Source organism: Vollenhovia emeryi, unplaced genomic scaffold, assembly GCF_000949405.1.
Source record: "Vollenhovia emeryi isolate VEMERY1.0 unplaced genomic scaffold, V.emery_V1.0 DF939133.1, whole genome shotgun sequence".
Lineage (NCBI taxonomy): Eukaryota > Metazoa > Arthropoda > Insecta > Hymenoptera > Formicidae > Vollenhovia > Vollenhovia emeryi.
The window spans coordinates 728914-743522 of record NW_011967233.1 but is presented as its reverse complement, the minus strand read 5'-3'; the positions used below and the strand labels follow the sequence as shown (position 1 = coordinate 743522).

General features: G+C 43.2%; 1 protein-coding gene across 1 annotated transcript in view; it reads left to right on the top strand.

Moving 5' to 3' along the window:
- Positions 1–14609, top strand: part of LOC105567863 — a 43134-nt gene that overhangs the window by 25542 nt on the left and 2983 nt on the right. The window contains exons 3-5 of the mRNA XM_012023092.1: positions 3238–3555; positions 6097–6201; positions 6765–6830. Coding sequence (XP_011878482.1) covers positions 3238–3555; positions 6097–6201; positions 6765–6830 — 489 coding nt within the window. The remainder of the gene's footprint in view (positions 1–3237; positions 3556–6096; positions 6202–6764; positions 6831–14609) is intronic.

The window sequence follows — 14609 nt, the reverse complement described above, 5'->3', positions numbered from 1 at the left end:
CATTTCTCTCTTTTTTTAACTCTCGTTCCGCATCGTAGGTAACTTGATTCTAACAAAATAGAGATAACCACAGCGAAAATTGTGTCGGTTAATGAAAATTGAATTAACTGAAGAATATAAAGTCTCGCGCAAGCAGTTTTTTTTTATCGTTTCTCAACGCAGATAATTCTCGCGAGCAAATATGAAAAGGTATCGGACGCGTTAGCTCGCCTTCGCGAAAGGAAATAGGTGCTATCGTATCCAGGAACAACTGCCCGCGAAAATTACGAGATGAGTGGGCAATAAAAAACGCGAGGCTAGTCAACAAGATCATAAATTTCTACGTGCGCTGAATCGACCTGACATTTCAACAGCAGTAAAACCTGGCGCAATGATCATTCATAGTTTATTTTAAAAGCACACGTGGAAAATAGAACAGTACAGACGCGACGTCCCGTGGGAGCTGTTTGTTAGAACAAGGAAAGGGAGCAGGTCGTTAAACAACGACAAGCGACATTTATTGTTTCGGAATACCGGGAGGGGGTACCGGGGGCGCTCGGAGAAAGTTTGGGAAGAGAATATCGCGGTAATTAATCGCGCCAATATAAATCTCTCTCGCAATTTGTCTTATTTTTGCAGCAACAATCATACACAACCTGTACAAATAATAATGATAACGGGGCTTTACGCATCGCAAACATTTCGAACGTTTACGTATTCGGAATCTCGGGGATGTTGGCTCTCGTAAAAAGTTCCCTACGCAAAAGTATACATTTGAGATACATTTCCGCTGTAACAAATAGACCGACGGACAAGAGTCGCGCAAGAATTCAGGTCGTATATTCCGCGAATGTCGATTCTCGCGATGACGGGCTCGCCCCGCGGAAAATGTTTGCGGACCACGTGCATAAACCCGGGCGCTATAGGTAAGTTGGAAATTGTCCAACCAGGTCTCGTACCAGCCGAGAGGGATCTTTTTAACTTAGTCTCATCCGCGGGCGTAGGTACAACGTAAGTCGCGCGCCGTCCGCGTATTTCACGCTAGAATTCGCGCGAACGCTTCAAGAATCCATTTCCATTCGTCACCGTGTCGATATCGCTTTTTCTCGCCATTGATCCTCTCCATCTCCCGAGATAATGGTAATTTATCACGAAGCCTCCGCGCCATCCTGGCTGTCAGATTCGCGCGTCGACTATGTTTCTTCCTCGCTCTCTCTTTCTCTCTCGGCGGCGTTACACGTTTCGCGGATGTTGAACGGCAAAGCTGTCACGACATGAAAAATGTAATATGAGATTTAACCCACAATCTGTTTTGCTTGTCGCAGTACATGATATCTGTGGCAGCGGACGTTCTCGGCTTTTCATTTCTTAATTTTACCTTCAAGCGATGACGTATAGCACTGAATATTCGCAGCTGCTATAATTATTGTACATCCCCGTTTTCATTCGACGGAAACGCATCGCAATCTTCGTGTTGACTTATTAGTGTGTCAAGTTGTTTCGCGGCTGTCGCCTTCGTTTAGTAATGAGGCGAAAGAGGGTAAAATTACATCGTTATGTAAATTATTTGCGAGCGAGAGGACATTATGGCCCAGTTACGACTCGTCCATCGCGGAGGTGCAATTAACGATATTCATTACGGACTAACAGCACCCACTAATTTGACAATTGATGAGAAAACCAGAGTATGTGACAACTGTAGCGTGAAGCACAGCTGACATCTTAATTATCGGAGATGAATTGTGATCGATGTAAGGACAGCATTCGTACAGCATCGATCATTAAGAAACGAATTCTCGCATTTAATTAAAGGTTAATGTTTCAAATAAAATAATTCCACATCGTTTTAATTCTATCGCATTATTAAAGTACAAAACCAACATAAATACTCGAAGTGTCAAGAAGCTTACTTGTTTATTACTATTTTTTCCATGATTTGTCTTGTCTGCAAATTATGAAATCTGTAATATTTCGCAACGTACACAATTAAAAGTGCGAGAACTGTCGTCGCGAAAAATAAATCCGTATTATATCCGCATTTATTCGCCCTCGAATGTTGGATAATACTGACCTTACTTTACACGCAACAGGTTTCGACCTCCGTAATTCGGTTACAAGCGCTAATTTTTTGTCATTTGATTTACTTTTCGTAGAAATAGGCGGATCGAGGGCTCAGCTGATGCTGACGCGCAGCCCCGAATGAGAATTTACACGAGTTGTTTATCCTCGTAAACAGAAATGTTGCGCGAAAGTCATGGATATGCATGGCACATCACGTTCGTTAAGCTCGTAGTTGCGTCCAGAATATTGTCAGACACGGCTCTGGAAACGTGCTGCGAAGATGACGAGCATTTGCTCAGCGTGTATTCCGCGATAGCAAATTTCCCAGCATAAAACACACGTGCATATTCTCTCCGTCCCTCTATCCTCTCGTTCAAGGGATTTCAATTTTCTCTTTACTCTTCCAAATAGTCAACCTCGCGCATTCGATGTATTCAATCGAGCGAGCTTCCAGACGCTAATTGTACCAAACGATACCGGACGCACGGGTCACTACCTGTTATATTTTTTAGAATGGCTACTTGAATTGTGTCGACCGGGAAAAGATGGAGACTCCAATTTCGAGAATGATTGGTCGAGTTTCGACTTTCGAGTGCATCCTCTCATCGAGATCCAATGAAATTGTAACAAGACGTGGAGTGGATAGCACTCGTGTTGTAAAAGTTGGATGGAGAAGTCCCTGCTTCCTCGTAACTCGCCGTCCTGCATCTCCGCGAAGACCCTCGAGATTTTTTCCGCGCTTTCGAGTTTGCTTCGGTCTCCACTCGCGTTGAATAATTGCTCGTTAAAACGAGCCGGGTTCTCCCTCTCGCTTATCTTGGCGGTCCAACGCCATTCGCAGCTCAAAGAGCGCGTGACACTTTTTCCCTTCGCGGTGATAATTACACCGCTTGTAATCGATCGCTTCGCTCAAGTGACAATCGCTGTCAATATTTAATTGACACTGATTCTACGACACTGATTCCCCCCGTTTCTCTCAAACTCGGAAATTTATTTCAACGAAGGAGCTTCGGTATGAATATAATTTACAATATTAATTAACGCGGCGTGTATATTTGCATTAAAATATTCACCCTGCGATGATGAATTACTTTTTTTTAATTCCAAGATATTTCTGTAATTACGAATATTATTACGCAGATGTGGTGGTTCCATTTTCCATCTCCATAACGAAAACTTTCACGTCTCTGCTTTTAGTGCGATTCTGGAGTGGCTGTGGACAGATTCTTTCACGCCTTGTACTCGACGAGGAAGAAGCACCTGATGCCATTCCTGCTCGGCACCGCTTGCTCCGAAGTCACCGAGACTCTGGCCAAAATTGTGCCCTATTGGAACGTGATCCAGGTGTCGTTCGGCTCGACGGCACCCGCACTCTCGGATTCCAACGAGTATCCTCTGTTCCTGCGAACCGTCGCGCCGGATTCGAGTCACAATCCGGCCAGGATAGCGTTGATCAAACACTTCGGATGGGACACCGTCACCGCGCTCTCGCAAACAGGCGACATGTACTCCTTGGTAAGTAGGTCGTAAGGAACACGAATGTCACGTGAATCGGCTGCCCAAATTTATCGGAGCCCAGCATCCCGTCACTTTGATATTCCGCGCCGGAAATAACCCGATCGCAATATCGATGCCGTGCAATTTTTCCAGCCGAAATCGCGCTCGAAACGTTTCAAGTTCACCTCGTCCGATCTGAGATTTTTATACAAACCGCACGGTACACTGTAATATGTTACTTATATATATACTCAGGTTCACAAGTCGATGATCAAATCGATCATGATTTTTCGGACCGTTTGTTCCGATGACGATCCTTCATTGATTTCGTAAGAAGATCCGCATAATGCTTTGTCGATATCTCATCGACGTATAGTCGTCATCTATTAGATGTATACATATGAATGTGATATATAGAAGATATCATGTCAGTGTCGACCGATTATTGATGATTTAGTTGATATCTAATAGATATTCAAGTCGAGTCGGTAGATGGAGAGGTTCATTCGACTTCAATATGATATCAATTGAAATACGATTAGATCGTGGACATCTGCAGAATATTTTTTAGATATCATGATGAAATTGTGTAAATATTAACTTGATTTGCACATGATCTCAGCTTGATTTCAATATGATATTCACCAGCTTCTATATCGACTTGCGTGAACCCGGGAGTGCTAGATGTTTGCGCGCAAAATGTTTTCTGGGACGTTCATACGAATCACTTTTTGGCTAAACGCACAAGCTGACAGGAATAATCTTCAGGGTCGCTAGCAATAATTAGCATCAAGTTCGCTTGAAAAGGACCAAAACCCATGGTCGAAACGTAGCGAGTCGTGAACATAAAAAATTGCCGGACACGGTCAAACAAACTTGACGGTGTTAAATACACAAAGTAAAATATAAGAATTGACTATAAACAAGCCTTAGGCTGCGTTCGGGGAGACGCTATTTAGCGCTATGAGCGTACTCTGTCCTTGTTCAACTTTTGCAAGTAACAAGGACAGAGCACGCTCATAGCACTAAATAGCATCTCCCCGAACGCAGCCTTAGTGTGCACTCAGCGCGCGCTAGTGCAAGCGACCGAATTCGCTGTTAGATTTGCGGTGTATGTAACGCTGAAGCTGTAAATGTGAAATTTACACGTGGAAAACGTAGACGGCGCAATTTTCTGATTTTACATAGTCGAATAAACGGACGCGAGTACGAAATGTTATATCGAAATTTACTTGGCGACTATTCGAAAAATGATGTCATGAAAGGGGATTGAAAATCCCGCGGCTCCTTCATAAAGGACGGCGTTCAGGTTGCAGTTGACGTTAATCGCGAGTTGAAATTTGCGCCAAAAAAATATCCACTTATAAATCCAATGCCTCCTATCGCTGCTTTTGCCGTACGAATATCGAGATCGGAACAAGTGGGATCCGAGGTACGGAGGGAACGCGCAGTGATAGCACGGATCGCGTGCGGCGCGAGGACACTTTCCGCGCTATATTTATATCTGCGTCTCGCTTTACGTGCGTGTTTAATTGCGAACTACACCGCGGAAGTTCGTTTGTGCCCGGCGTGACGTGCGGATCTATACAATGAACTTTCCGTTATGTCGGCTTTAATTAACTTTCGATTTGTACTCGCGCGCAGTTAACCGGAGCACCGCCGCGTTCGGTATCACGTTTCGGTTAATTCTCGGTCAATTTCCGTCGCTGCTCTGTAACGGAAGCTACCACACGTCACATCCGGCTTTAATGTAGTCTAGGAATACATGACGTGCGAACACCCAAGGGCGTCGCCGCGCCGGGATTTCGAAACGAGCGGGCCCGAGCGCGGCAAAATTGCCAATTTATGTCGCGATGTAATTTCTTTAAATCGCTGCACGAGTGACAGAGGTCGTGTATTTTTTTCTGCCCCCGGTATATTCATTCGCAATTTTCAAATTGAATTTCTCCCGATGGAAAGAAGTTTGATTCGACAAATTTCTGATAAAGCGCGAGCAACGCGCGTCGCCCGTCCCTGGAAATTGATGTATTACAAAAGCGGTTACGAAAATTCTGCGGGGATCGATGTGTTACATCCTGCGTCTCGTTAAAATTCATATTGTTCCCAAACCGGGCTTGAACCGCTTTTGAAAATAAACGCTCGCACGCGAGGCGAGGCGCGGCGAGGCGCGGCGCGCGCGGTACGTACGAGCGCGCAAGAGACACCCGCGAGTCTCTCCGTATCGCGGAGCTTGTGCCGAGATAGATAAGAGAATTGCGAGTGGTCGCCAATTAAATTGCGTGACGCGAGCTCGCCGGGAGAAGAACCGAGCGAGCTGGACGAGCGGCAATCCCTTTCGGATAACGGGACGTAACTCCCGTCGCGTCGCCGTGACGTACGATGCGTATTTGTAAGGGTGACACTCCAGTTTTGCGCAAATAGAACGGGGGCGGAGGCAAACGAACGATGCACACATGCCATTTTCCGCCTGTATCGCCGTCGCCGCTGGCAGCCCAGCGTGCGCGCGCGCGCGCGCCTGCCTCAACACGTCGCACACGTGTGACGGCGTCTCTGTTTCAGGCAGTGAATGATCTGGTCACGGAACTGGAGCAGGCGAATATCACGTGCACCGCGACTATCACGTTCGCCGAGAACGATTACAAGGAGCAGCTGCGAACATTGAAGGTAAAACGTCGCGTCTTGAGCGTCAATCCGTCTCCCTCGTCCTTCTTCAAAGACGGGAACTTTACGCGCGGCGCGACCGTCTCGCGCGATTGGACCGAGCGGCCGAGTGATTCGGTCGATCGGGCCGGCCCGCGCGAGTCTTTTCATCCCTTCGGACCGTAATTCGCCTGCTTTGAAATGCAAAGTTCGTTTTCGCGAGACGAACGCCCGGGTATCGATTGGGAGCGCGATATGGACGCATCGGGATTAAATTTGCACTTTGCGGCGTCGGTGTGCGCGGATTAATTCAATTTCTGATCAAACGACGATTCAGCCGTGCCGCGCGAAGACGACTGGGGGAACGTTTCTGTTGATACAAACACTGTAAAAAGCACGGGATGAAAATTCAATCTGGATTAACGCGAAATTGCGTCGCGATAAAATTTTCAATGCGCAATCGTCGCTATCTCTTTTGCTCCATTAGCATCGTTTACATCGCGTTCACATGTATTTAGCGATGCCTCGCCAAGCGGAAACCGAAACCTTTTTTTTTTATAAAAAAAATATACGTATCGCCATTCCAGGAACTGGACACGAGGATCATTATTGGCAGTTTCTCCCCGCGATTGGCGCAGCGTGTTCTATGCGAGGTAAGTTACGAGGGAGGGCAGATTCGAATCTCAGCGGGAGATTTTTATTTGTAGATTGTAGACACTCTCGTAATTACCATAAACAAGTTTCGTTCAAACAGAGGGGAATAAAAGGCGGAGCCCCATTTTTCGGGAAAGTCCTACGGCCGTGACAAAGAACGACAGCGGCAACCACATCCTTTCGCACTAATTAATGACGCTTTTAATAACTCTCGTTACAACCCGTGTAATTTCGGCCAAGTTAGGTCGTTTCGACTACTCATTTATTTCAAAAGTTCCCACAGGTTCGGATGGGAGACCCTCGCGAACAAGAAAAAAAAACAGTTTTGTGGTCGTCGCACGTTCGCCGGGTGGAGTTTAGAACGAAGTAGTTTTTGCCAAAGTAGAAGAAACGTGATAGAACGTAAACAGATAAACCCCGGTCTCGTTACACTCGCAAGAACTTGACGCGTTTTGTTGCGCGCTCAACGACTGTAAAATCCGTTTAAAAGTTTAACTTTCGCAGCGCTCATACTTTCGAACGTCATTACCAATTACCTCGATTAATTATCTCTCAGCGGCAACGCTATTTACTTTATCTCTTTTACAATTATCGTTACCGAAGATAGAACGAAACGCCCCCATTCGCCCAAGTTCCACCGCTGTCGAATGAAATTCTCTTAAAATCTGATGGCGGCGCATTGACGTTTAAATTGTACAATCTGATAAGAGACGAACACACACGTCCATTCGGACACGTTCGATCATTCGGCACATCATTGAGCGCGAAAATCGAAAATGCTTTCGCGTCGAGTATCATGAAAGCAGCACGAGATATATTTTACGGAAAAATAACGCATCCATTATACATAGCTCGAATTTTATGATATCTACTCGACGGTAAGGATTCATCCCCCGTGCTCTCATCCGTCGACACGCACTACATCAACAATACCCTTCGAACTTCACAAGAGAAAAGCGCCCCGGCAATCCCTTGCAGTGTTTCTGGATTTTACGAGCGCTTCAACGTAGGAGCAGCACAATAGTGATATTTCTTCACAAACGCCTACGAAACTGGGGTGGAAAAAAAAGCTCCTCCGCGGAGTGTGCTTCCACGCCCCGTTCCACGACGTCATGAAATTTTCAACGGGGCTCTATAAACTATCGAGCCGAACGGTTCCTTGATTTCCACGCGGATATACATCGCGCGCGTACATCTTTCTCTGGTAACACGACGATTTTTCTTCTATCGCTCGTTAAATTCAACAGCCCCGCTACGTATTACGTATGAAACGGAAGGGGGATATCAAATGTATCAGGCGGATATTATCAATGGCCGCAGTGCCGCGTAAGCATAGGCACGTAATGTCCAAAGTGAGACACAAAGTTTACATTTTCCCTTTGTAATTTGAGGCCGAACCAACCGCGGGTGCTTTCGGAGTCTTGTTTGTCGTGCGAATTTTGAGGTACACATCCGGTGCGCATAGTGATGAACATGCAGATTAGATACTGGAACATACGTAAGCAAACAAACGGACTGATGTTATCAATCGAGGGAGAAGCCCATTTTAGGTCGCGGTGTATAATCTACATTTAGGGCAACCGTCGTTGCCCTAAATGTAGATACCAAAATTATCATAAAGAATTCAACGTTAACAGTTAGTAGATATTACATTTTTGCAGTATGCAGAAGCTAGTCCAAACAATTGTTTGTGTACGTGTGCGCGTCTCAAATTGTTATTAAATTACGAAAAGTGCAAACGCTGTGTAAATACAAAATATGGAACGTTAAGAGATTGCTTTAACTTTAGTGGGGCGAATAAGAATTCTGTAAAGTTGCTATCACTACTTAGCGAGCATTGAGAAAATGGTGGAAGTTTCATAAACGAGCGCGATTCTTCGTGTTCTTGCTATTGTACGTATAACATAATAACCGTTCCCTCTTGCGGGCTCTTTATAACTGCAATTTGTTTATGCAATATGCAACTCGGCGCCGCTGTAAATCTCGTCGGGAGCACGTATAGCAGAACGACAACATGCTTGAGTTTTCAACACGAAAGTTGATTAAAAAATTTATATACAATGCCGGCCAAAATTATATATCACCTTTAGATGTTCCGAGCATAACTTTCATCAAAGTGCATCGAGAATGCGCTCAAAATTTTATAATACACCTGATGTCAGGTGCATCTTGTATGTACACGGAGGGTAATGAAATTCGACGAATTTGACACCACGATTTTCGAATTTACCATTGTAATCTGTAACTTAGTCGAGTAAATAGGTTTCTTGTTAGGTTTCTAAACTTAATTTCAACGGTACCAAGCTGTTCTCTGATTTACACAAAAGCCACATAATTTGCATATTACACAAACGTTTTCACGAGAAGACAGTTCTAGGAGCAAAAGGTGCAAGAAGCGCAGAATCAGTCTAGCACCCGGTAAAAAAATTTTTTATGCATAAATATATGATATTACATAAAATTATACATGAAAATATGTCTATGCATGTTTTTACATTGCATATTTCTATATAATTCAATACAATTCTACATAGTTCTATATAATTTTATAGATTTGTACATGCTTTTATACGAAAAATTTTTTAAAGGAAAAAATTGCTTAGTTATAATTGTATATAACTTTGTACAATTGTACACAATGATATGCAATTATAAATAAGCAATTTTTCACATTAAAAAGTTTTATATATAAGAACATGTGTGCATTTATAAAATTATACAGAACTGTGCAGATTTGTATAAAATTATATAGAAATATACAATGCAAAAATACGTATGGACATATTCGATGTACATTTTTATATAATTCTATATATATTTATTCATGTTTATGCATGAAAAACTTTTTACCGGGCATCCCCTTAAAACTAGTTATGCTAAAAAAAAATTACAAGATGATATAATTTTGGCCGGTACTATATGTGTCAGAAAGTCGTGGAATAATATAATTATATCACATGTATTCCGAAACGTCGACATTCTGTTTTTCTGAAAAGATAGGAAACTGTGTGTGTGCGCGCGCGGTCGTAAGCGGAAATGTCTGACATAAAACACGTCCTAACTACTGATAAATCCTTTCATTATGAATGAAAGGGGTTCGAGTAACGGAAAATGTCTGATATAAAACAAGCCCTGACTGCAGATAAATAGTTTATATCAGATATTTTCTGCCGGACCTTTGTCCCTCGTTAGACCCTTCAACTTCGTGCGGTGAGTTATTTCAATCTATTTTCATTACAATCCGCGTATAATTGCCATTTTACGGGGTTAATTGAGGCGTAAAAGGCGAAGAAAATAATACCAGATTTCATCCGTCAAAATATCTTCGGGGGAAGTAGCGGCGTACTGTATCGTTTTCATATTAAATTTCCAGTTATCCTATTCCTACATATACATCGCTGTAAGCATCGAGTTGAAATTGCAGTCGGTTCGTTGCGTTCCGGAATATATGTGCTACTCGCATCCTTGCCACAAATTACCAAGGTTGCAATAAGTCTCTCCATTTCCCCCTTTCTATCTCTCTCTCTCCCTTTGCTGACCCGTTTGCGCGTGATGCTTTAAATCGTGCTGTTTAGTGCTCCAGAATTTTACGGTTCATTTCACAGGTTCGCCCGCGGTGTTTCCACAGCTGCGTTCCTGCAAGATTAACCCATACATCTCGAAAAATTCAAAAATTCTCACCTATTTTACCGATGACACACGCATTCTCATTTCTACTGCTATTATTCTCGCGTTAGAGTTGTTACTCGGACATTTAGAGAAGCAAAACGTGTTTTAAAAATTACTTTTCTCTTAAAATGCACCCAGAAAATCATGTAATCGTGGAACAACATGGCATTTTGAAGAACTTCATAAGAATGTTTTTACTTTACTAGTAAAATGTATGGTAAAACTTAAAAAAAACTCACAAAATTCTTCGCAATGCCGTGTTGTCCCACGAGCACATAATTTTTTACCTGAATTTAATTTTAATTTAATTTATTGCTGCAAAAGTGAAGTACAGTGAAAAGAGGTAACATTGAGAGATCGAAAGCAAAAGGTGAGGGCATCGACAGAACGTTGTTACAAAGCCTACACGGAGAGAATTTCTTCTTAAAATTTATCCTGAAAATCATGTAATCATGGGACAATGGAGTTTGAAGAACTGTATGAGAATTTTTTGAAATTTTACCATGCATTAATTCTGATAAGAGCGATAGGAGCATATGATGAATAGTGCGATATTTGACAACGTGTTTGTAATAAGATGAAAAGAACCAGAACTAAAGGTAACCCTTTTCAATGACGAAACAAGATTAATACGGCAAATATCACAAAATTTCGGAGATATACCGCTATTTATATTTTCAAAAACTAACTATTGTGTTCTGGTTCTTTCCATCTTATTACAAACGCATTGTCAAATATCGTACTATTCGTCATATGCTCCTATCGCTCTTATCACAATTAATGATCTTCCTCTCAACGGAGCTTTTATTTAATATATCTTTTACCATACACTCTACTAGTAAAATATATACTAAGTATAATTACTTAAAAAAAAGGAGACGAAACATCTCATCTCATTTGAAATCGCGAGACGGTAACTAATTCAGCTGATTTCGCATTTCGGCTAATGCATATAATTTTCTCTCGCTCGCGGCATTGTAGGCAACGGTGACCCTCGTTCTCGTTTCGCAGACATCGCACACTCTGCTGCACGCAGCCGAAGGACGGGCCATTGTATTACAATGCGATCGTGTGTGCCCACGTCAGCGTCCGGTACGGCACGTTTGCATTGAAGTGTGTGTATCGGTTTGCCTTCCGAGTTAGCTCGAGCCAGCACGTAACATACATGACGTCTTACGCGAAACGCGTGTGACACCTTAAACGTCCGCACCTACCTATTTCTCATCGCCTGTCATGATCAGCGCACCCACGTAAAATTTCCCCGCCGTCGCGCGCAGGGGCGATTTCAAATTACACGAATATTCCTCGCGGCACCCCTACGGGGACGTCAAAATTACGGGACGTCCAACGTTAATATCGCATTAAGGATATTCATATCCGCGATCGATGCCTCGCACGTGTTCCCCTGCAAATGGAGATCCCTGGACGCCGCTCCGAGTATCCCTCCATGTCGGTCAATTACGTAAACGACGCGTGAAAATAAATTTCCGGGTACACGGAAGGTCAACCCTTCGCCGAGGGGTGCCATCTCGAATGACCGTGCTGGCGATTCAATAACGTCCATTATTACCGTTCGCGAGATGATCATTAGACGGGCATGAAGTCTTCCTTTGGTTTCACCTTCGATCGTTACGTTTCGGCGACGTTCCATACACGTGAATGGAACGTCGTTTATTACGCCTAGAGGGATTCTTTGTTTCTTTCACGCGCTGCATCGACACGCCCGAGTACAACAAAAAGAGTGCAAATGGGACGAAAAATATCAGTATCCGCGGAATCGATAAGATCATTTTGATAAACGAACAAAACAATCGCACCTCTCGTGCTCTTGTGAACTTAATCGTGCAACCCGAGTCGAATGTATTGGCCTCAGTTTAGCCTCGTGTAAGTTTTTAATTAGGAGCAATGAGGTCGAACTAAAGTCTTTGTGTCGGAGAAAATATATTGAATTTTTGACCTCAGATAGGCCTGAAAAGAGTCGCTATTTCCCTTTTAGCAGTAAAGAGGCCACTGCGAGTGTAATCAACAGTGGTTCAGTGGATCCTCTTCAGCCTAAGAGGTTTCAAAGAGCGTGAAATATTTTATTACATTCTCTTTGAGAGTCAGAATGAGGTTAAACACAATTTTTTTACTCGTCTGGGCCTCAAATTGGAGTTTCAAGCCGACGTCCGAATGAAGACAGAATATTGAGGCCCGTTCGGGGACCAAATACTCGACTCGGGAACAATCGATATGTTAAATGCGAGCAACTCTTTAACTAGACAAAGGTACCAACGCCATGTGATACTTTATTATATTTTCTTGCAGCAGTTACGCGGCTGCATAAAACGCGAGACGCGTTTGAATTCACCTTCATATATCTGGATATGCAGCCACAACTTATAACTTTAAGATATTTTCTCTACGGTCATTAGGTAATATTTATTCAAATCGTTAGTTAGCATTTATTTCAGGAATCGCATTATGTCATACACGTTTACGCGTACAAAGTGACGTATTAAATAGCTTACCGTCATAAATGCTTTGCAACAGCTGCGTGAAATGCCTGTATAAAATGCGCGCCGTTTGTAATAAACCTTTCACAATAATGCAATGGCCGGGCGATCGCATGCAATAAAAGAATTAATGCTCCTTTGCAAGCAAACTGATACGACTGACATCAAGCGTGTCGCGCGCTCGGCAGAATTTTTTCCCGCGGGGATTTTTCTTGAAACGGTATATATATAACTTTCCATACGCACGATTTTAATCCCATTTCCCTCGTTTTTTTTTCCGCCCCACGTTCGATATTCGCTGATGACGCGTGCATAACGAACGCACGAATCTCCGGTGAAACGGACAAATCTTCTATCGATCAATCGGAGAACGGGATAAACCGACGCGGCGGGCACGTCGAATTGCGGCCGGACCGCAAATCTATTATTCTGTTATTGAGTGACAAGTTGCCTCAGAAATTAATATATAATAATGTAAATCTAAACCGCGACGTCGACACACACACGTGGGAGAATCGATCATTTCGAGGAAGAGCGTATCGCTACACGTGCCATGCCGTCGCCTCTGCTCCGACATTAAATAACTGATGCGGTTAAATTAAGAATTCGGATCATGCCCGTTCAATTACCGGGAGCGCGCGCCACGGAGCGTTCGCCGTAAGGAAAATTGCGGGAAGGCGCGCGGAGATGAAAAACCCCGCGGTTAAATATTTTTTAATGGTCACATAAGTTTCCTATCTCCTTCCGTTCTCTCGCGGAGATCACGTGTATTAACGTTATCGAAAAACCGTACTTTACGTAAAGCGGAAGCGCGCAACTATACCCTCTCGCCGCCCCCGGTCTTCCGCGCCGGGCCGCAAATAATCCCAGCCATTAACTGCGCTAGCGCGGCCTTTTGTACACCGGGCAACAACTTTTTATTACCACTTTTAGTGCACTAGCCGTTGCCGCTTGTAAAGAAACGCGGCAACCTGATTTACGAGAATGCTCGATACTTTCCGGACCTTTCCTTTTAGATTCGCTAAGAACTGATAAGCTCTTTACCCCTGCCGGCCCGCGTTCATCTCGTCTGCGTGTATCATTTACTAGTAACAAAATACCTACGTTTATGCTACTTCCACAGATGCAAACATTTTTATATTAAACCCTCTCGAGTTCCGCCAGAATTTTTGATTCCTTATACAAAGCTGCAGTATTGATCGAATTGAGTATTTTAGCGTTGTTACTTTAGATTTTGAAGATAAATTTACGTATATATATACAGGGTGTTTCTTAATGAGTACGAAAAATTTGAGGACATGATTCTTTGTCGACAATTAAGGGGGTTGTTCATATAACCGTATACTCTTACATTCCTCCCTGTCGAGTTACACTCCTCCAAAAGTGGGAGTAAAAATTAGTTTTCTTTTTTTCCCAAATTTGGAACAAGTTAAAGAAATTAAATTTAGTGGGTATTTTCTTTAACTTGTTCCAAATTGGAGAAAGAAAGAAAGCTAATTTTCACCCTCATTTTTGGAGGCGTGTAACTCCACAGGGAGGGACACAGGAGTAATATGCAGGGTTGTAAACCGAACCGAACCATTAAAAGTGTATCCGCTCCGAGAGAACGGATAA